This window comes from Poromitra crassiceps (genome assembly GCF_964638095.1).
Source record: "Poromitra crassiceps genome assembly, chromosome: 12".
Classification (NCBI taxonomy): Eukaryota; Metazoa; Chordata; class Actinopteri; order Beryciformes; family Melamphaidae; genus Poromitra; species Poromitra crassiceps.
Window position 1 is genome coordinate 31,958,959 of NC_139632.1, and position 20,794 is coordinate 31,979,752.

The window sequence follows — 20,794 nt, forward strand, 5'->3', positions numbered from 1 at the left end:
TAGATAGATAGATAGATAGATAGATAGATAGATAGATAGATAGATAGATAAGATACATACATACATACATACATACATAACATTTTTCAGTCTGCTGCCAGACCTGGGTGAAAATTACAACTGCAAATTAATTACTGCATCAGGACCATTCAGATAGGGTCAGATAAACTGTAAAGGAATACTAAATTCACATTTAAGTAATTTCCTGATTGTTTTGACTGATGCAAGTGCAGTGCAGTTTAATTCCCTTCCCCTTTAACTGCCAACACTTTGTTCTCGAGCACTTTGGCCCCTAATTTGATTGACTCCCTAGAAAGCAAAGGTCACCCATTAATTAGTGTGAACAGAGCAAATCAGCCTGAAGTGGCACCTCTTCAGCACATGCAATCTAGGGCAGCGGTTGGGCAGAATCCCAGAATGGACCATGTTTAGTGCAATTACTGGTGAGCAAATCACGTCTGATATTAGTGTCAGATAATCAACTCAATGTTGTTTGTTTTTCTAAATGAGCTGCAGTTTATGGCTTACCATTACATTACATTACCATTACATGCAGCATCACACAGATACAACTAGGCGACAGTGTAGCTACTGTAGAAGAGCTCAAACAGGATTTGCAAGTCATTTTACGGTTTGGTTTAATCTTCTTTGGTGCCAATTGCCAAATGGGCGGCGCTTGTCACACAGGAACATACAGTGGATGCCAGAAAATGGATCAAATTACAGGAAAAGGTTCTGAAACTGTCATTCTGGGACGACTGTCATTCTTAAGGAGTAGGAAGTCTCCCTCTCCTCCTTCCTTTTAGCTGTGGCTAACTGACATGGTCTCAGTTGTGCGTATGGAGAGACTCAGGACTCAGTTCCTGAGGACCAACTCACTTTTCCACTATCTGGGACCTGTTTCTGGCTTACTTTGACATGGACCCCTTGCATGTGATCGCATGCACAACATCTCTTATAAGCATACTGCTGGTAGCACCACACTGTGCTGTTGGTACATGGATGATACTGTGTATATATATGTATGTTTTTTTTCTTTTTCCTGTGTATGTGTATTTTATATATATATATATATATATATATATATATATATATATATATATATATATATATATATATAAATACCTTATCGACACTACCTGGAGCAAGTAAAAATGATTTGACCCAGCGTTGGTGTTTTGAGGCAATCATATTCGCCCTGTCACAAACCATGTCCTGCTTTGGTGTTTCATTGTACCATTCTTGTTGGGTTAAAAGCCCGGGTCTCAGCCTCTTACAGTTTCTGTATCATAGTCCCCTCATCATAGATACCCGAACACAAAATTAACGTTATCATGTTTTTTAAATGGAAAGCACAGAGTTCAGAAATCAAGAAAAGAATGCTCTCAAAGACATTCAAGCATGCACATTAAACTCACACACTAACACTGTGTGAATAACCATGTCAAACTCACACACTAACACTGTGTGAATAACAATGTCAAACGTCAGTATCATGTAAAAGTTCAATAAGACACCACGTGTGCTGCTTGTAGCATTTACCAGACAGCTCACACACATAACATTCCCACACTCCCAAGCTGAAAACAAAATGGCTTTAATGATGTCATTTCCTTTACAGAAGGAGCGGTTGAACTGGCATAAATACATAAATACAGCAGGCGAAAGAGAGTGTCTTTATGACCCAGTAAATGATTCATGACTGGCGTCTCTAGGGCAGCTTGGGGGTGAGGTGGGGCCTTCCAGTCTACTTCAGTCATATCCTCTCTGTGGCTCTTGCAGGTACATGGTGCGTTCAGGAATCCCGTGTGTTGCAACATCATTTTGCAACAGGTGAGCAGCTGTTTCGCACTGAAAGGATGTGTTAAAGTGCCACAGAGGGAGAACAGGTTTGCCTTGGTGAGGCGCTTTGTTTAGTCCAACCGATACAAGGGAGACAGAATCGGGAGAGAACGGAGCAACTCTGTCTCTGTTATCTATTCCCCAGAGGCAAAACTGTTTCACAAAACAAGGTGGAGGTGGGCCCTTCTCCAAATTGGGTTGTGATTGTGACTGGAGGTCAAAGGTCAGATCTTTGCTATCAGGTGAGAACCTTGTAAATTACATTTAAGTGAGTAATAACATGCATCTCTTCTATGGGTTGAGATGATTCAAGAACCCCTAGCTTCACAAAATTCAGCCAATCAGATCAACTTAAACGTGCATGTTTGTCAAGCTAAAAAGAAACACACACAAGGCTTTTCAAAGTGTTTTTGGAAAGTTTTCACCTGACAACAGCGATATGCTAGCTGTCTTAAGGTGCGTTCACACCGACCTATTCAAGTTTTTCACTGGCATCGAGTTTACATACAAAGTCAATGCAAACGAGCGATTGAGCGTATATTCGCCCGGGAGAAAAATCACTGGGCGTCCAAGCGACAGAGACAGAGCGATAGGGCAAAAATTCGCTCGTCGCCCGAGATGAAATATCCCAACTCAAGCGAAAGTTCGCTGGCATCAGTCGCTCGCTGTTCAACGCTGATTGGCTGCCGTGTGAGAGTGAGTCAAGGATCACACTGGCTTGGAACAAACCGCTGGTTTATTGTGTTGCAACAAACCGCATTGACAGCTGATTGACAGGCTGACAGCTGACATGAAGTGAAGTCTGTACTACCGGTATAGAGCTCGCGTTAGGAGCACGCTGATAGGCTTAGCTTGTAAACAACTACGGTGGCTCGTAGTGGACAAACATCAGGACATTGCGTAATGTTATAGCCCCCAGATGTCCGTCAATTATTGTGCCTGTTGACGAGCGATTTAAACACAGCGACAGAGCGATTCCAAAGGGTTGAATCGAGCGACGGAGAGAAAAATAAATATCTCGGTGTGAACACAGCTTTACAGTTGAAATTATGCAACTTCATCATGAAATATCTTACAGAGTATATGAGTGGACATATACAGTACAGTAGTTTACAGTATATATATATATTTTTGCTTTGTGTGAAAACAGGAATTATTCATTAAACCCGCCCCTCGTCAAGCATGCCTACAGTTTGATAGTACCTGACTATAAGAGAGTTACATTTCTGAACCGTTACAGTACTGCTTCTTTACAAGGATATACAAGTAGTCAAGCCATTACAGTACTGCTTCTTTACAAGGATATACAAGTAGTCAACTTACAGACATTTACATTAGGGAGCGAGTCTTTTAACCCTCTTTGACTTTGAGGTAAAAAGGAGAAATGTATTCGTGTTTACTTCATATCGGAATCTTTCTTCAGCCATTGGAGCACAGCACTGCTCCATACAATAACCCACAGGATCAGGACCACAAAGAACCAGCACTCGGCCATAAAATAACCCACGGGGATCAGGACCACAAAGAACAGGATGAAACGGCAACAGGAGTCTGTTTATGTGTCCTGAAATAAAACCCTGACAAATTTCAGACCTGAACCCATTTGGGGCTTGAATAGTGCATCAAAGGCCACTCATCAGCAGTCCACTCTTGCACAGAGGCAGTTGGCCTGTAGCGTCTCTTCCAGCCAGTATACTGTCACCCTGAAACAGTATATACTACAGTATATACTACAGTATACTGTCACCCTGAAAGTCATCCTGAAAGCAACAGTGGAGGGTTTGGCTTGTCTTTTAAGTCATCGCCCATCTATATCTTCACAAAGGACGTCCAACAAGAACTGGGCAGAAGTTCTAGGCTAGTTCCTAAGAAGTTCAGAAGAGAACCGGCTCCGCTTCTCCACGTTCAGGTCAGAGAACTTACATTGCTAAGAAGTGAAGGCTAATAGGTTGTTCCATTGCAACATCACCGCACAGCAAATTCGCCATTTGGGCCTGAAGGAGATGACTGTAATGACGCCAGTCAAACGTCCCGCCTACAAAGTGCCAAAAAAAGTACCTCTAATGAAATGGCCTGTGTTCTTGCCGGTCATGGTGTGTCTGTCTCTGTCATGGTTCTGTGCTGTTTCCCCTTGGTGCAAGTAGGCATTTTCAGGCTAAAATGACGTTGTTAATGTTGTTAAAAAAAGCACCAGAGCGTTGTCTCTTGGCTTTCTATACTCTTTGGTTCAGGTCTTGAGTATCCCCTGATCATCGCCCTTGGCCTCCTCTGAGGGCGGCTGGCTAGTTCCCGTGTCCGGAGCGGAGCTGAGTGGCCGGGAGTTCGCCTTAGACGAGCGCTGCCTCCGGGTGCCGGTGCCGATGCAGCGTAGGAGGTTCTTGAAGGTGGTCCACATCTCCTCGTCCTTGTAGGAGTAGATGCAGGGGTTCATGACGGAGTTGAGCACGGCCAGCAGCAGCAGCCAGCGTTTGAAGTGCATGACGTGGCATCGCTCACAGTGGAGGCCGTCCAGCAGGAGAACCACCAGGCCGGGGGTCCAGCAGATCACAAAGGCCCCTGGAGGGAAGATGACAGCGCAACACACACACAGTTAGAAAGGCTGCTCTGCTTTAGGAGAATGCTGTAACTCTGTGTCCCTGGAAAACAACACCAACTTCACATGACCTTCCACTGACATTGGGGTGAATAGCAGGGGCGGACTGGGATCATAATTCAGGCTGGGCATTAGATACCAAGCAGGCCAGGCCGATACGGGCCGACGCGCGTGAAAAAATTTGGGCCGTTTGAAGCCCAATTTGGGCCGTTTGAAGCCCAATTTGGGCCGAGTCCAATTTTACAATGAGATGCACCCACTTTAACCCTGAATAAAGTAATAAAACCACTAGTAAACCAGTAGGCGGCACCTGGCCTGCTGTTCAGTGAGTGGCCTGACTGCGGGCACCACATTTTTTTTTCTTTTTTTCTTTTTTTGCAGGCCAGGCCAGGCCACCGGGCATTTGCCCGACGTGCCTGATTATGCAGTCCGCGCCTGGTGAGTAGATAATGAGTGAATTTTAATTTTTGGGTGAACTGTTCCTTTAAGTGGGGAATGTTGCACTGACCATGCATTCATATAGTTACATGTCTCCACACCTGGGAGCCGGCCAGTACAACCACAGTCTCCTAATGTTGGCCATTAAGGAACATGGTTTGGGTGTTGGACATGAAGTGCCTTGCTCAAGGGCAACTTGACTGAGTGTTGCTCATTTACTTTCCCAGTCCAGATTTTCCAGGCCAGTCAAAGGATTCAAACTGGTGACTTGTGGTCCCATGCCTGCTTCTTCACTGAACTCTGCTAACAAACTGTTCAGACGGGTCCAAATGAGAAGCAAAGCATCATACGGACTGGAGATATATCAACTCATCCAAACTCAATCAGGAACTATTTGGTGGTAACAAGTACTTCCCTTACTGAAGATCAAACATTGGAAGTGGTTACTATATACTTGTTACTACAACAAGATGGCACAGGTTGAAAAGTGCCACGACTCTTTTCATTTGTGTTTGCTAAATAATACAGTAAATGACTGTTATTGGGCAATTGGAGAATCCCCAGCCAAAATGAGTCACCTGTTTCAGACATGTTGTGGCACAAAACAAGCGCTTCTGAAGGATTTCTGGGATTAAGAGGGAGCCACAAGTAGCAACTTGTCTGTGCTGCCTGCCTGCACCTCAACCACACACACACACACACGCACACGCACGTGCACGCACACGCGCACACGCACGCACACACAGACACACACACACACACACACACACACACACACACACACACACACACACACACACACACACACACACACACACACACACACACCGCTTCGACGATTCAACCATGGAACAAAACAACAGCTGTGCTATACAGGTTAAAATGAGTATGAAATATCTGTCTCTGCCTCTCTTTGTCTCGCTATCACACACACACACACACACACACACACACACGCACACACACACACACACACACACACTGACTCACTCACTCACTCACACACACACACACACACACCCACACACACACACACACAGACACACACACACACACACACACACACTCTCTCTCTCTCTCTCTCTCTCACAAACACACACACACACACACACACACATACACACACACACACACACACACACACACACACACACACACACACACACACACACACACACACACACACACACACTCACTGTTTTTCACTATCGTTAGGCTGAAAGTGAAAAACCCCCATTCAGGGTTTCACTGGCACTTTATGATGGAGGCCTGTTCCCCCATTTAAAACACACTTTCTTTCCCTGTAATCTTTGACATTGAAAAAAACATGTGGCTTCTGGAGGCGGACATGTTTGTAGCACATGTTGCTTTGCTCAGGCAGTTCTCCTCTGAAAAACATGGTGGATAAAACAGAATGTCTAAATCCTACGCAGTACAGTCAGTGTGATGCTGTGGAGGAGGCTCTCTTCCCCTCTCAGATAAGCTTCTAAAGAACGGCCATTCCGCTCAGATGGTTGTGATGCCAAAATACTAAGAGAGAGTTTCTTACCCACATTTTCAGCCTTATTCCTCTTTGAGCTACTTTCATAAGGGAAGTTCAAATGTACGCAAATACACAAGTTAAGTACAATATTACAGTAGATCAAACTTCCATTCAAATGTGAATGAGTTAATGGGTTAATGGGTTCTGGAGTTCTGGTTACAGCACAACATGTGCGTTACACATCTCTGAACTGGTTTAATCTGGTTACAACACAACACACGTGCGTTACACGTCTCTGAACTGGTTTAATCTGGTTACAACACAACACGTGCGTTACAGGTCTCTCAACTGGTTTAATCTGGTTACAACACAACACATGTGCGTTCCACGTCTCTGAACTGGTTTAATCTGGTTACAACACAACACGTGTGTTACACGTCTCTGAACTGGTTTAATCTGGTTACTACACAACACATGTGCGTTACACATCTCTGAACTGGTTTAATCTGGTTACAACACAACACAGGTGCGTTACACATCTCTGAACTGGTTTAATCTCGTTACTACACAACACACGTGCGTTACACGTCTCTGAACTGGTTTAATCTGGTTACAACACAACACAGGTGCGTTACACGTCTCTGAACTGGTTTAATCTGGTTACTACAGAACACATGTGCATTACATGTCTCTGAACTGGTTTAATCTGGTTACTACACAACACATGTGCGTTACACGTCTCTGAACTGGTTTAATCTGGTTACAACACAACACAGGTGCGTTACACGTCTCTGAACTGGTTTAATCTGGTTACTACACAACACACGTGCGTTACAGGTCTCTACACTGGTTTGTCCAGTTGCCATTTCCATTTTTACAACATAAGCATTTCAAGCATGTTTAAACGCCACGGTAAAGAAGTGTGATTACATCATGAAGTGGATCCTGTCAACTTCCATGTTGGCATGTGAGATCTAATCATTTACATGCCAGTCTGGTGATCATTCTCTAAATCAACAGGTATTCAGGAAGCTTGATTCACTCAGAGAGACTCAGATGAATAAACACAATACAACATCCACAGATCGATGTGGGAAACAAAACAATTCCAACCAAATGAAAACATTCTATCCCCAATGGAAGCACTTTTATCACCAAGATGAAGTCGGAACAATCTCAGTTGGGAATCTGAAGAAGACACCAGAGCAGCAGCAGTTCAAGCGGCTAAAGGGGACAATGGGGGCATCTGAAAGCAGTTTGCTGACTGGTTGCAGGCAGCCCTCAAGTATAGGTTCCCTCTCTTTTCCTTTTTTTTTTGGTTGGAGGGGAGGGGTTCTCCAGTGAAGGCCACAGAGAGAGCCTGCAGTCTCCGTGCGGTGTGGCCGGGCACCAGTGTCCTCGCAGAGAGACATAATTACACAGCCTGGCTCCTACGCTAACGCTAACGCTAACATCAGCCAAGCAGAGTGAAGAGGCAAAGAACAATGAGCCACCTATTTATCCTGCACCAAACACCACACATCTCATGTCGCTTTATTATCCTGCACCAAACACCACACATCTCATGTCGCTTTATTATCCTGCACCAAACACCACACATCTCATGTCTCTTTATGCTGTGTTTTTGTAACTCTTTCTATGAAGGTCATGTCTATGATGCATCATGAGGACATTTATAAGACATTATAATGCATTTATAAGGCTTTATAAAACGCTTTATAAACATTTATAATCATGGTGTCATGTGGTCATCCTGGCAGCTTATAACAAGATTTATAAAGTGTTACAAGTGGTGGAGATAATGTATTATACAACAGTTAGTTCCGGCCGAGCAATTTGATTGGACAAGAGGGATCCTACCAGTGCTGATATTTCACGATAACGCACTGGCGCTTCACTGTGTGTAGGGTAGGCTATATCACTCCGCTTCCCAGCTGCTCTAAACAACAAAACGCTTCACAGCTGCTCTAATCAACAAAACGCTTCAAGCAATATCACACGAGAGGGAGTGCTGTTGTCTAAAATGTTTCACAGCGGCTCTAATCAACAAAACAAACACCAGCCACGTTACATCGAACGTCATTCACAAAGCGTAACACAGCTACCGACAGAGCAAAGATGGATTTATTTCCTAACATAACTAACATGCCATCACCAGACTCTTATTTCACTGGCTGTACAATAAATGAAAACGTGCAAATCAATGTGTATGATAAAAAGTAGGCAGCCCGCAGTTAATTAGGCTACATTTTCGGCAACTGGTAGTGGAAAGCTGAGGGGACTATTTTTGTTGGCGGAGGAATAAATAGAGAAATCATATATTTTCTCAGCTTTTTGTCATTTTTTTAATCAGCTTTGTTTAATAGAACTGTTGTATAAAAGCAATATCACACTCGAGGTCGTGCTGTTGTTGTCTAATATCGTCACTGCTGTGATGATACGACCGAATCACAGCCGTGACGATATTAGCCAACAACAGCACGACCTCTCGTGTGATATTGCTTAATTATAAATTGAACATTCATAGTGCATTATGCCTCCATGCCAAAGTATACAGTATATAAAGTATATATATATATATAAGTATAAGTATATATCTATAGATATATACAATTGCTATTAGCCTTATTGTGCTGTCACTTTACTTAAAGCTCACAAAGTCGAACTAGAGCGTATTATTGGTGTTTATCATAATACATCATGTCCACTTATAATACTAAACCTTGTTAGAAGTTGCCATGCATGATTCTAAACATTTATAAGGAGTTTTATCGAGCCTTATAAATGCATTATTCTGCTCATAATGCATTATAAACATGACCTTCATAGAAAGTGTTAGCGGGTTTTCTTTTCTTATTTTGCTACCTGGAAGTTTGCAAAGAGTGAAGACTGATCGAGATCTAAGCCCTCTGACAGGAGGGAGGGGTGTGAGCTGGCTATTGTGCCTCAACTACAACCCATCCAGTTTCAACAGCATGAATAGCTCAACAAAGAGCACATACAGTATCTACCAGTCTCATCTAGGATGAAAACGTACGTGATCAAAAGCAAACTTCAGCCTTTTCACACTTGGAAGTCACAATGTTTTAGTAAAAAGTTGAGCCACACATCAGCATACTTATATGTAGCATTTCACAATAAAAGCCTCCGATCTAGACATATCAATAAAAGCCTCCGATCTAGACATATCCAAGGAATCGGTGAATAAATATCTTGGAGAAGTTTGCTGTTTTGCGGGTCTTTTTTTTACTGATGTTTTTTTTCTTTCCATTTTGCAACAGTACCAAGGTGAATGTGCACATAGCCCCGCCCACATGTTATTAATCATGTTTATTGATCATGTTATTAAGCCAGGATGTTTTGCAAGATGAGGGTTTCATCGAAGCACCTGACCTAAAGATAAGCTCAGTGTATGATCAGACCTTGTCCAAGGTACACGCTGCACGAGAAACACTGAAATCAAATCAACATGGCAGTAAGTTGGTAAGAGCCACATGTGCTCCTGCTGCTAACCTACGACTGACATATGTGGCAGGTTGGCTGCCTCGGGGTTCATTCTGCCTGCTGATTGACACCAGCTGGGAGTCCCTAATCAGTGTACAGGTATATCAGCTGTGTGTGCAGCGGCGCGACACACAAACACACTGTCTTGCTGGCGTCGGGCTGTTTGCCATCGGCTGGAGTGCGGGCATCAGCGCACTTGAGAGTCGGGAAAGCGGGGTTGCAAAAGCAAAAGCGGTCTCGACCGTCCTGTCCCCCCCCCGTCAGCAGCGGGCCTCAAGCCTGTCTGTTTTGTGGAGGGCAAAACAGCATTGCACAAGTAAAAGGTAGGCACCAGTGCCCATTATCCTTTTACTTTTCTTTGGTGGCTCAACTTCCATTAATCTTTAACCCTCGTTTGGCAGCGGTCTCGACCGTCCTGTCCCCCCCCCCCCGTTCAGCAGCGGTCTCTGGTTGAAAGCGGGCTTCAAGCCTATCTGTTGTGTGGAGGGCACACCTGGCTGCCCATCGGTACAGATTGGCTGCGCTGAGGGAGCTTGTGTGGGGCAGCTCACTTTACCGGGTAAGCTGGCTCTCAGTCATTTTTGTCAACAACAATTGGCTTCGTTTTCCATTTATTAATAGCTCTCTGTTCTGCTGTATGGTGGTTTAGGCCACGGCCGGCTCCCCTGCTTTCTCCCTCCTTGGCGGCTTTGTGGGAAGCTGCGCTGCAGTTGGACGTCAAGCGGCACGCCCAGCCTCCAGTCCGGGGCGCTGTGCTGCTGCTCTGTTTCCACCACTCTTACACACGAACCCCTTTCCATTAGTTTTAGTTGTTAATTATATTGTCCATTGGTGGTTGTAAATGTCGGCTTAATTATATTTTGTTTCTCCCTCTCTCAGGTGCTTGGGCAGCGTGGCAGACTTTGGTGATGGCACTCTCTTCCTGTTTGGTAAAGCACTGGGTGGTTTGATTTGACTTGTGATTTTGTTGCTTTTGAATATTATTTGTGATCTGTTCCTTTTCTCTCTGTAGTCTGACCATTTACTGTAAGTCCCTCGCCCTGCAGATATCCTCTGAGGCAATGCCGATTGTTAACCACCAATTTGGAACCTGAACACACTGTTTTAGCCTATATTCCATTCACTGTCTGGTTTTAAAAGAAAAACTGTTGTACAAAATAAAAGAACATATATTTTTGGAAGTCCGTCTCCTGTTCAATTGTGATGAACCTGGGTTGACCTTTGCTATCAAGTGTTAAATTACAAAGTTGTTCTGGTATTTCCTAGGGTGCAATTCCCTAGGTGGCGTAGTCGCACACATTGACCTGGTCACATTTTGGCGTAAGTCGGCAGGATACAGTTTAAACAACAGAGACGTGACTTCCATTTTTTGTTTTTTTGTTTTTGTTTGTTTTTGCTATATTTTGTGCTTTGTATTAAAATTGTTTTCTTTCAGTCAGGTTGGTGTGTTGGAGTGGAGGCAGCAGTGGAAACAGAGCAGCAGTATTTGTGCCAGCTTTGAACACCCGGACCCCTGTTTTTGTGAGGTTGGTGTGTGCAGTTCACATTCACACGGGTCGCGATGGGGGAGGAAATGCAGCAGCTCAGAGAGCTAGTAGCACAGCTTAAATCAGATAATGAGCGGCTATCTCGAGAAAGGGATGCTTCCCAGGCAGGCTCAAGCGGAGTCAATTCCGTTCCCCACACTTCAGGTGGACTTGCAGGTGCCAGCCCTGCTGTCGCTGAACGGATGGTGGTGATACCTAGAGAGCGCAAATGCCCCATATTTAATGGCAGGACAGGCATGGGGATAACTGAGTGGATAGAGGAGGTACAGGCGTCCATGCGGGCCCGCCACCTGTCAGCGAGGGATCAGGCCTTCTTCATTTTTGACCATCTGGAGGGAGAGGCCAAGAAAGAGATAAAATACCGCACCAATGCAGAGCGAGACGACCCAGACAAGGTAGTGGCCATCTTGCTAGAACTATATGATTGTGCGCAGTCGTATGTGACCTTGCAGACATCCTTCTTCTCGAGACAGCAGCAGGAAGGGGAGTCACTGCTGGAGTTCTCTTTATCTCTTATGACCCTCATGCACCGTGTGAAACGGTCGGCACCGGTTGGCTTGCTCAATACAGAGGTCCTCCTTCGCGATCAGTTCGTGGAGCATGTGCTCGATGGGGCCCTGCGCAGGGAGTTAAAGCAGCTCGTCCGCCGTAAGCCCACTGCCACCTTGTTGGAGGTACGAGGAGAGGCAATTAGATGGGAAAGGGAGGGGTTGCCAGGGGGTGTTAGGGAACGTAGCCACTCTCTTCCCTCAGCGTATGGCCTTCAGTATGGGGTGCAAGGTAGCCCCCACCCTTCCGTTCCTGCCCCATCTACTGGGTTGGATTGGAATGAGTTGAAGGAACTTCTGAAACGTCAACAGGAGCAGCTCAATCAGCTCACACAGACGGTGGCTTCTTTTCAGACCTCTTCTTTCCGTCCACGGCCTCCCCCTAGTGGTCCCTTGATTTGTCGAAGGTGTCAACAGCCAGGTCATTATGCACAGCAGTGTGATGGGGAACGCGTTCCCTTTCGTGGTCATGCTGGTGCCGTCTCTGGTCCATCTTCCAATGGAGCTGGGCTTTTCCGTTCTTCCCATCAGACGGGAAACTGAAGCCCACTGAGCTGCAGAGCCAAAGCTCAGGTGGGGTATGTGAAGGCTCATTAAAAGCAGACGTTATAAATAAATTAATGGCACACTGTCCACACATGGATGTTGTGATGGGGGGGGTTATGGTTCCATGTTTATTAGACAGTGGCTCCATGGTTTCTACTGTCCCAGAGAGCTTCTTCCGGAAACACTTCGCGCCATGGGGTCACGAACGCCTGAAGTCATGTAACTGGCTACGACTCCTGGCAGCTAATAACCTTCCCATTCCATACATCGGCTATCTAGAGCTTGATGTGGAACTGTGTGGTAAAATCATTCCTGGTTGTGGGATCTTGGTGGTGCAGGACCCTCCTGGTGCCTCACCCGCTGCCCCGGGAATTCTGGGGAGCAACGTCATCAGGCGATGCTACCGGGAGCTCTTCGAGGTCTATGGCCCCGCCCTTTTCGACTCACCTCTGGTGGCTCAAGCTCCTCGTCCAGTCCTGGAGGCCCTGCAGCACTGCCATCGTGCTGCCGTTGAGCCTCCAAGAGAAATCATGGCGAAAGCCAAAGTTCGTGGTAAACGAGCAGTGCGTGTACCGGGGGGAGTAATGAAATTGGTTGCTGCCACTTGCTCTGAACAGCTTTCCAGTCAGACCGTGCTTTATGAACCCTTGGAGTCTGGCCTGCCAGCCGGGTTACTTGCTTCCCCGTGTCTTGTGCAGGTCACCCGAGGTACAGCCTACATCCCGGTGGTCAATGTGGGGACAACAGAAGTTCGCATTCATCCGCGTACTGGCCTTGGCACCTTAAGTAGTGCGCAGGTTGTCAGTCTACCTGCAGGAGTCACTGAGGTGAAGTCTACTACTGCTACAGTTTCCTCCCAGGCGGCTGCTGATCAAGTGCAGGGTGGAGTAGAGGCAGTCGACCTGTCTGCTTTAGAGGAACAAGACCGAGCTGCGGTTTGTGAGCTACTGCAGAAATATCAGACTGTATTCTCCACCCATGATGGTGACTTAGGTTGCACTGACCTCATTGCCCATGACATCCCCCTCCTGGATGACATTCCGGTGCGGCAGCGGTACAGGCGAATTCCCCCATCTGAGTATGAGGAGGTGAAGGCCCACATCGACCAGCTGCTTAGGGCTAATATAATTAGGGACAGTAATAGTCCCTACGCTTCCCCCATTGTATTGGTCCGGAAGAAGGACCGTAGTCTACGCATGTGCGTCGACTACCGCCTGCTTAACAGCAAAACGAGGAAAGATGCATTCCCTCTACCTCGTATTGAGGAAAGCCTGGATGCCCTTGCTGGAGCCCGCTGGTTCACTACCCTTGACCTGGCCAGCGGGTATAACCAGGTACCCGTCTCAGAGAGGGATAAACCAAAAACGGCCTTCTGCACACCCTTCGGTCTCTTTGAATGGAACCGCATGCCATTCGGGTTGTGTAATGCCCCAGGCACCTTTCAGCGCCTGATGCAGAGGATGTTTGGGGATCAGCAGTGCCAATCCCTGCTCTTGTACCTTGACGACATTGTTGTGTTCTCTTCTTCTGTGTCTGAACATCTGCAGCGACTGGAGGGTGTCCTTGGTCGGCTCCAAAAGGAGGGCTTAAAAGTAAAGCTTAAAAAGTGTGCTTTCTTTCAGGAAGAAGTCAGCTATTTGGGGCATGTCATTTCCAGTAAAGGAGTCTCTACAGACCCAGCCAAGATTGAGGCAGTGGCAAAATGGCAGCGTCCCCACCATGTGTCAGAGCTGCGATCCTTCTTGGGGTTCACCAGCTATTATAGGAGGTTTGTTGAGGGGTTCGCACAGCTGGCGGGGCCCCTGCATAGGTTGGTGGCAAAACTGGCAGGCACCCGGTCAAAGCGAGGATCTGGGCGGGACTTGGGTTCCGCATGGACACCTCCATGTGAGGAAAGCTTTGAGGCTTTAAAAGCCAAGCTGGTTTCAGCCCCGGTGCTGGCCTATGCAGATTTCTCACGCCCGTTCATTTTGGAGATAGATGCGAGCCATAGTGGACTCGGGGCTGTCCTTTCGCAGGAGACCGAGGGTGTCGTCAGGCCAGTAGCATATGCTAGCAGAGGCCTCCGACCTACTGAACGCAACATGGATAATTACAGCTCCATGAAGCTGGAATTTCTTGCGCTCAAGTGGGCAATGGCAGAGAAATTCCGCGATTACTTGTGGGGGCACAAATGTATAGTCTTTACAGACAACAACCCATTGAGCTATCTCACGTCAGCCAAACTCGGGGCGGTAGAACATCGGTGGGCTTCCCAGTTGGCTGTTTTTGACTTTGAGATAAAGTATCGCTCTGGGCGCAGTAATCGGAATGCGGATGCACTCTCCCGGCAATACCTGCCCATGTCTAGCTTGGTCGAACGCAGCCTACCTGGTACTCCGGTTCCCATGCTCCTCCAGCAAATCCCTCGCTCTGCTCCAATGGTAGCTGCTACTCAATCTGTCATGTCTGTCTTCCCAGGTCACTTTCCATCTGACCTTCGTTCCTTGCAGGGGAATGATCCCCTTTTGAGGGATCACTTCCTGCCATTCTGGGCTAGGCAGGTTCGGCCTACCCAGGAGGAGAGGCAGCAACTTCCCAAATCTGCCTTAGCGCTCTTGAGGCAATGGGACCGCTTGGAAGAAAAAGATGGTATACTCTACCGCCGCACTTTTCGTTCGGATGGGGGAGAAGAGTATCTCCAGCTCGTCTTGCCTAGAATTCTTAGAGAAGAGACACTGACACAGTTGCACCAAGAACATGGACATCAGGGTGTTGAACGCACCACTGAGTTGTTGCGGCAGCGCTGTTATTGGCCAGGAATGTCAGCAGACATAAAGCAGTGGGTCGAAGAGTGTGCACGTTGCCAAGTGGCAAAGGATTCGGGGTTGGTGCCCCATAGTTTCATGGGCCACTTACTGGCATCTCAACCTAACGAGATCGTTGCCATAGACTTCACTTTGTTGGAGCCCTCCCGTAATGGGTTGGAGAACGTCCTGGTAATGACCGATGTGTTCAGTAAATATACCGTGGCTGTCCCGACCCGGGATCAGCAGGCTACCACCGTTGCTCAGGCCCTGCTGGTGGAATGGTTCTTTCGGTTTGGCGTGCCAAGCCGCATTCACTCCGACCAAGGCCGGAGCTTTGAGAGTTCTTTGATCCAGCAGCTTTGTCGCTTATATGGAGTAGGGAAGTCTCGGAGCACGCCATATCATCCAATGGGCAATGGACAATGTGAGAGATTTAATAGGACCCTTCACAATCTCCTACGCACATTGCCAGCTTCACGAAAGCGGGATTGGGCCTCCTGCCTTCCGCAGGTGCTATTCTGCTACAACACTACCCCCCATCAAAGCACTGGAGAGTCGCCTTTCTTCCTGATGTTCGGTCGGGAACCTCGCCTCCCTGTGGACTTCCTCCTGGGTCGGGTCCGGGACCCGGTGCCGGGGGAGGTACATGATTGGATGATCGAGCACCAGGCCAGACTTAGGGTGGCTCTCGAGAGTGCACACGAGAGACTGTTGGCAGCTGCGGGGCGACGGAAAGAACGTCATGATCACCGTGTCCGGGCTGCGCCTCTGCAATTGGGCCAGTTGGTTTACCTCCGGGACCATAACGTTCGGGGTCGGCACAAGATCCATGACAAATGGAGCTCGGTGGTCTACAAGGTACTGAGAGCCCCCAGGGAAAGCGGAGCAGTGTATACTGTCGCTCCTGTAGCAGAGTTGCACAAAATGCGAAATGTCCACCGAGACATGTTGAAGGCCCTAGTAGGGCCAGAGTCCCTAGTTCATCCTCCTGGCGCGCTATCTCCACCGGCTATGCCTGAGGACTTGTCCGATGAGTCAGAGGACGAAGACCTGTGGCTGCGGGCCTCGGACCCCTCCATACCATCTACCTCGGCCGTACCAGGTTCCTCTTGCCCTGCGGCTGTGACCCCGGTGGAAACCCGGGCAGCTCCAGGTGCCACCCAGGCACGCGCTGCCCCTCCTGCACCAGCTCCCTCCCTTCCCTCAGGTAGTCAAGCTGTCTTGCCAGCATTGCGTAGAACGGCCCGCTCTACTGCCGGCCACCATCTCAATGTTCACCACCTTCCCCAGCCGGCGAGCAGCCGGGGTAATAAGAACTGAACCTGTGTGGCCTGCGTAATGCTTGGTCCCCCTTGGTGTAGAGTGAGTCTTGGCTCTTGGGCGGGCTAGTCCGTCGTTGGGGCAACGACGCAAAAAGGAGGGGGTAGATGTGGCAGGTTGGCTGCCTCGGGGTTCATTCTGCCTGCTGATTGACACCAGCTGGGAGTCCCTAATCAGTGTACAGGTATATCAGCTGTGTGTGCAGCGGCGCGACACACAAACACACTGTCTTGCTGGCGTCGGGCTGTTTGCCATCGGCTGGAGTGCGGGCATCAGCGCACTTGAGAGTCGGGAAAGCGGGGTTGCAAAAGCAAAAGCGGTCTCGACCGTCCTGTCCCCCCCCCGTCAGCAGCGGGCCTCAAGCCTGTCTGTTTTGTGGAGGGCAAAACAGCATTGCACAAGTAAAAGGTAGGCACCAGTGCCCATTATCCTTTTACTTTTCTTTGGTGGCTCAACTTCCATTAATCTTTAACCCTCGTTTGGCAGCGGTCTCGACCGTCCTGTCCCCCCCCCCCCGTTCAGCAGCGGTCTCTGGTTGAAAGCGGGCTTCAAGCCTATCTGTTGTGTGGAGGGCACACCTGGCTGCCCATCGGTACAGATTGGCTGCGCTGAGGGAGCTTGTGTGGGGCAGCTCACTTTACCGGGTAAGCTGGCTCTCAGTCATTTTTGTCAACAACAATTGGCTTCGTTTTCCATTTATTAATAGCTCTCTGTTCTGCTGTATGGTGGTTTAGGCCACGGCCGGCTCCCCTGCTTTCTCCCTCCTTGGCGGCTTTGTGGGAAGCTGCGCTGCAGTTGGACGTCAAGCGGCACGCCCAGCCTCCAGTCCGGGGCGCTGTGCTGCTGCTCTGTTTCCACCACTCTTACACACGAACCCCTTTCCATTAGTTTTAGTTGTTAATTATATTGTCCATTGGTGGTTGTAAATGTCGGCTTAATTATATTTTGTTTCTCCCTCTCTCAGGTGCTTGGGCAGCGTGGCAGACTTTGGTGATGGCACTCTCTTCCTGTTTGGTAAAGCACTGGGTGGTTTGATTTGACTTGTGATTTTGTTGCTTTTGAATATTATTTGTGATCTGTTCCTTTTCTCTCTGTAGTCTGACCATTTACTGTAAGTCCCTCGCCCTGCAGATATCCTCTGAGGCAATGCCGATTGTTAACCACCAATTTGGAACCTGAACACACTGTTTTAGCCTATATTCCATTCACTGTCTGGTTTTAAAAGAAAAACTGTTGTACAAAATAAAAGAACATATATTTTTGGAAGTCCGTCTCCTGTTCAATTGTGATGAACCTGGGTTGACCTTTGCTATCAAGTGTTAAATTACAAAGTTGTTCTGGTATTTCCTAGGGTGCAATTCCCTAGGTGGCGTAGTCGCACACATTGACCTGGTCACACATACATGTTTGCTCTTGTGTTTTCTCTACTCTCTGGAGAGACAGTATTTCTGCTGCATTGATCTTTTAAAGTAGAAACTCAAGTCCCACTTAAGAGAGCGTGTGTGAACATCAGCCCCAGCAGACAGAGCTGCAGCTATCCAGCAGAGCAGAGGAGAGGAGAGACGGAGACAGTGATGTAACCTCGCTACGCTACGCTACGAGTCCCGACCCGCACATGGTTTTTTTCTCCCCGAAAGCATATCATTTTAAAAATATTTGTATTTGCATTCGGAAAAAGCCACTACTTGTGCTTTTGCCAATGCTTTCTTTGTATTGGGCTGCAGCCCGAGACACCTACCAAGCAGAGACACCTACTGTACCAAGCAGAGACACCTACCAAGCACAGCCATGACCGTCTTGATGAGTTTGATGGGCGTCCGCTTGCGGTTAATGGAGGCGCTGGTGTGCGGCGTCAGCATGGACGTCTTCCTCTTCACGTAGGTGTAGATCCTCAGGTAGATGGACACCATGACCAGGAACACCACCAGGTTGGACACCGACCAGAAGATCAGGTAGCTCCGGCTGAAGATGGGCGCCAGCTGGGAGCAGTCCTCCAGGTTGCAGATGCAGTTCCAGCCCAGGCTGGGCACTGCACCCATGCAGATGGAGATGCCCCACACCAGCACGATGAGCAGGGTCACCCTCCGCTTCGTCAGGTTGCTGTGGACCTTCCAGTTCATGACGGAAATGTAGCGCTCCAGAGCGATCACCAGAAGGTTGGCCAGCGAAGCTGAGAGGCTGGTGTCCAGAAGGCCTTGTCGGATGAAGTAGCCCTTCACCGTCAGCTTCCTGGACAGTTGGCCCGTGTTGAACATGAGATACACGTACGCGATGCCGGCCAGGAAGTCCGAGGCGGCGAGATTGGCAAGGAGATAGTAAAACGGGTAGTGGAACCTCTTGTTGGTGACGATGGCAGCGATGACCATGGCGTTGGAGAGCAGGATGAAACAGCAGAAGAGGGAGCCCACCACTTGCACCAGGATGAGCTGGGTGGAGTCCCACTCGTCTTTCACCTGCTTGCTGTTGTTGTAGAAGAAGCCCATGGGCTCGTCGTAGTGGCACGTCCGGTTCTGCCCGGCCATCTTGGTGGGGACGTCTGGGGGAACGAGAGCGCAAAGATTTGAAGAACCGGTACACAATCAAATGACGGAACTCTATTCAAGTGTTGGATGCGTTTCAGAACGGCACACTCTCTTGGGGAGTTCAGTCTATTATGTAACGAGATGGGGATGGGACGATACGAGCGATGACAATTCAGGATTGACGTGTTTGAAGACACCGGGTCCGAGTTTGCTGCCAATTTCTTAAGTAACCGGGAGAGATTAAATGACCTGAGTCACAGGGAAGTTCACGTGCCGAAACCCCTTTACTGGTACCTGCTTTGAATGCAGGTCAAAACACAGTGCTTCCTTTTCCTACACTTAACAAGCTAGTATCTTGGACTAAAATAAAAGTAAAATAAACAATGATTTGCAGCAGTATTAATCCTCAAATTCTGTGATAAACATTCCTACCTAATGAAACAAAAATAATACATATATGTGGCAAAACAAATCACTTTAAGGCTCAAAAGTGAAAAGTGTTTTGGCATGAAATATTTGCCACTTTAATAGCCTACTACATGACTTGACTTGCTAAGAAGTCAAGAGATTTTCCCACGTCCTTGTGTCATGTGCTCTTATGATAAACATGAGAATCCAAATCATAAAAAGCAGATTGAGAAAATACATCTATAAACTTTGCAGTCGCCAAAAACAACTAAGGAATAAAACATTAACCGTAACACCAAAAGTCTACCTGGACTCATAAATACCGTCGCGCCTGATAAGCAGAGGAACTCACCTGAAGCCTGTCAACTGTCCAAAGTGCGTCAATAAAAGGAGTGATTCATTCCGTGAATGAACTCTCCTCCACCATAGTGTTCCAGCAGCAGCAGCCTTCTGCAGGGAGGTGACAGCCAGACTGACGCGTCTTCAACTCACTCCACGCAGAAAAGTTCCAATGCAGTGACGTCACGCAGAGGGCGGGGTTTCGCATCAACTTGAGCGTGATTTGATCAACTTTAATTCTCTCCCACACTTTCTCCCCACCCCAGTTTAATAAGGAAACATGTCTATTTAGGCTTAAAACTCGAATGCATTTCTTCTGCATATGAACGACCAATAAAACATAACAGCGATCAACATTTACAATTTAGAATGTCAATTGATGTAAAGTGACAATGAAAGAAGTTAAATTTAAAATGCAAAAGCAATACTTTGCACTTTTAAATGTTTGTATGGTGTGGCACTGGCCAGTGCGAGAGAGAGAGAGAGAGAGAGAGAGAGAGAGAGAGAGAGAGAGAGAGAGAGAGAGTCGCTGGCTGATCGAAAACAAATAAAGATGGCCATGAACAATCTTCCACTCTCTCCATCTCTGCCCCCCCCCCCCCCCCCCCCCCCCCTCTTCTCCACCTTCCCTTCTCTTAACCCATTTCCCTATTTGTCCCAGATTGGACAAATGTAGTGAAGTAAAAAGTAGATTACTCGCTCCAAAATATAGCCTCCTCGAGTAGCCTACAGTTTAAAAACAGAATCATGAAAAGTGTTTTCTTCTTCTTTGCTTTACTCGTGTCAGTGTGCGTCACAGTAATGCATTACTACTGTGTGGGTAGTAATAATAGGCTATAAGTCATCATAATCCTCCTCCCTCCTCCTCCTCCAATACAACATTACATCAAATTCTACTGCAGGCAGGGCAGGATT

The 20,794-nt window shown here is 47.5% G+C and overlaps 1 protein-coding gene across 1 annotated transcript; it reads right to left on the minus strand.

The window, feature by feature from the left end:
• Positions 1-1,329: 1,329 nt before the first annotated feature.
• On the minus strand, positions 1,330-20,007 carry lpar3 (lysophosphatidic acid receptor 3). The gene is made up of 3 exons (XM_083648119.1): positions 19,893-20,007; positions 18,388-19,146; positions 1,330-4,398 (listed from the first exon to the last, which is right to left on the minus strand). The coding sequence occupies exons 2-3, from the start codon at positions 19,130-19,132 to the stop codon at positions 4,070-4,072; spliced, it is 1,074 nt and encodes a 357-aa protein (XP_083504245.1). The 5' UTR covers positions 19,133-19,146; positions 19,893-20,007; the 3' UTR covers positions 1,330-4,069.
• Between the last annotated feature and the right edge of the window lie 787 nt (positions 20,008-20,794).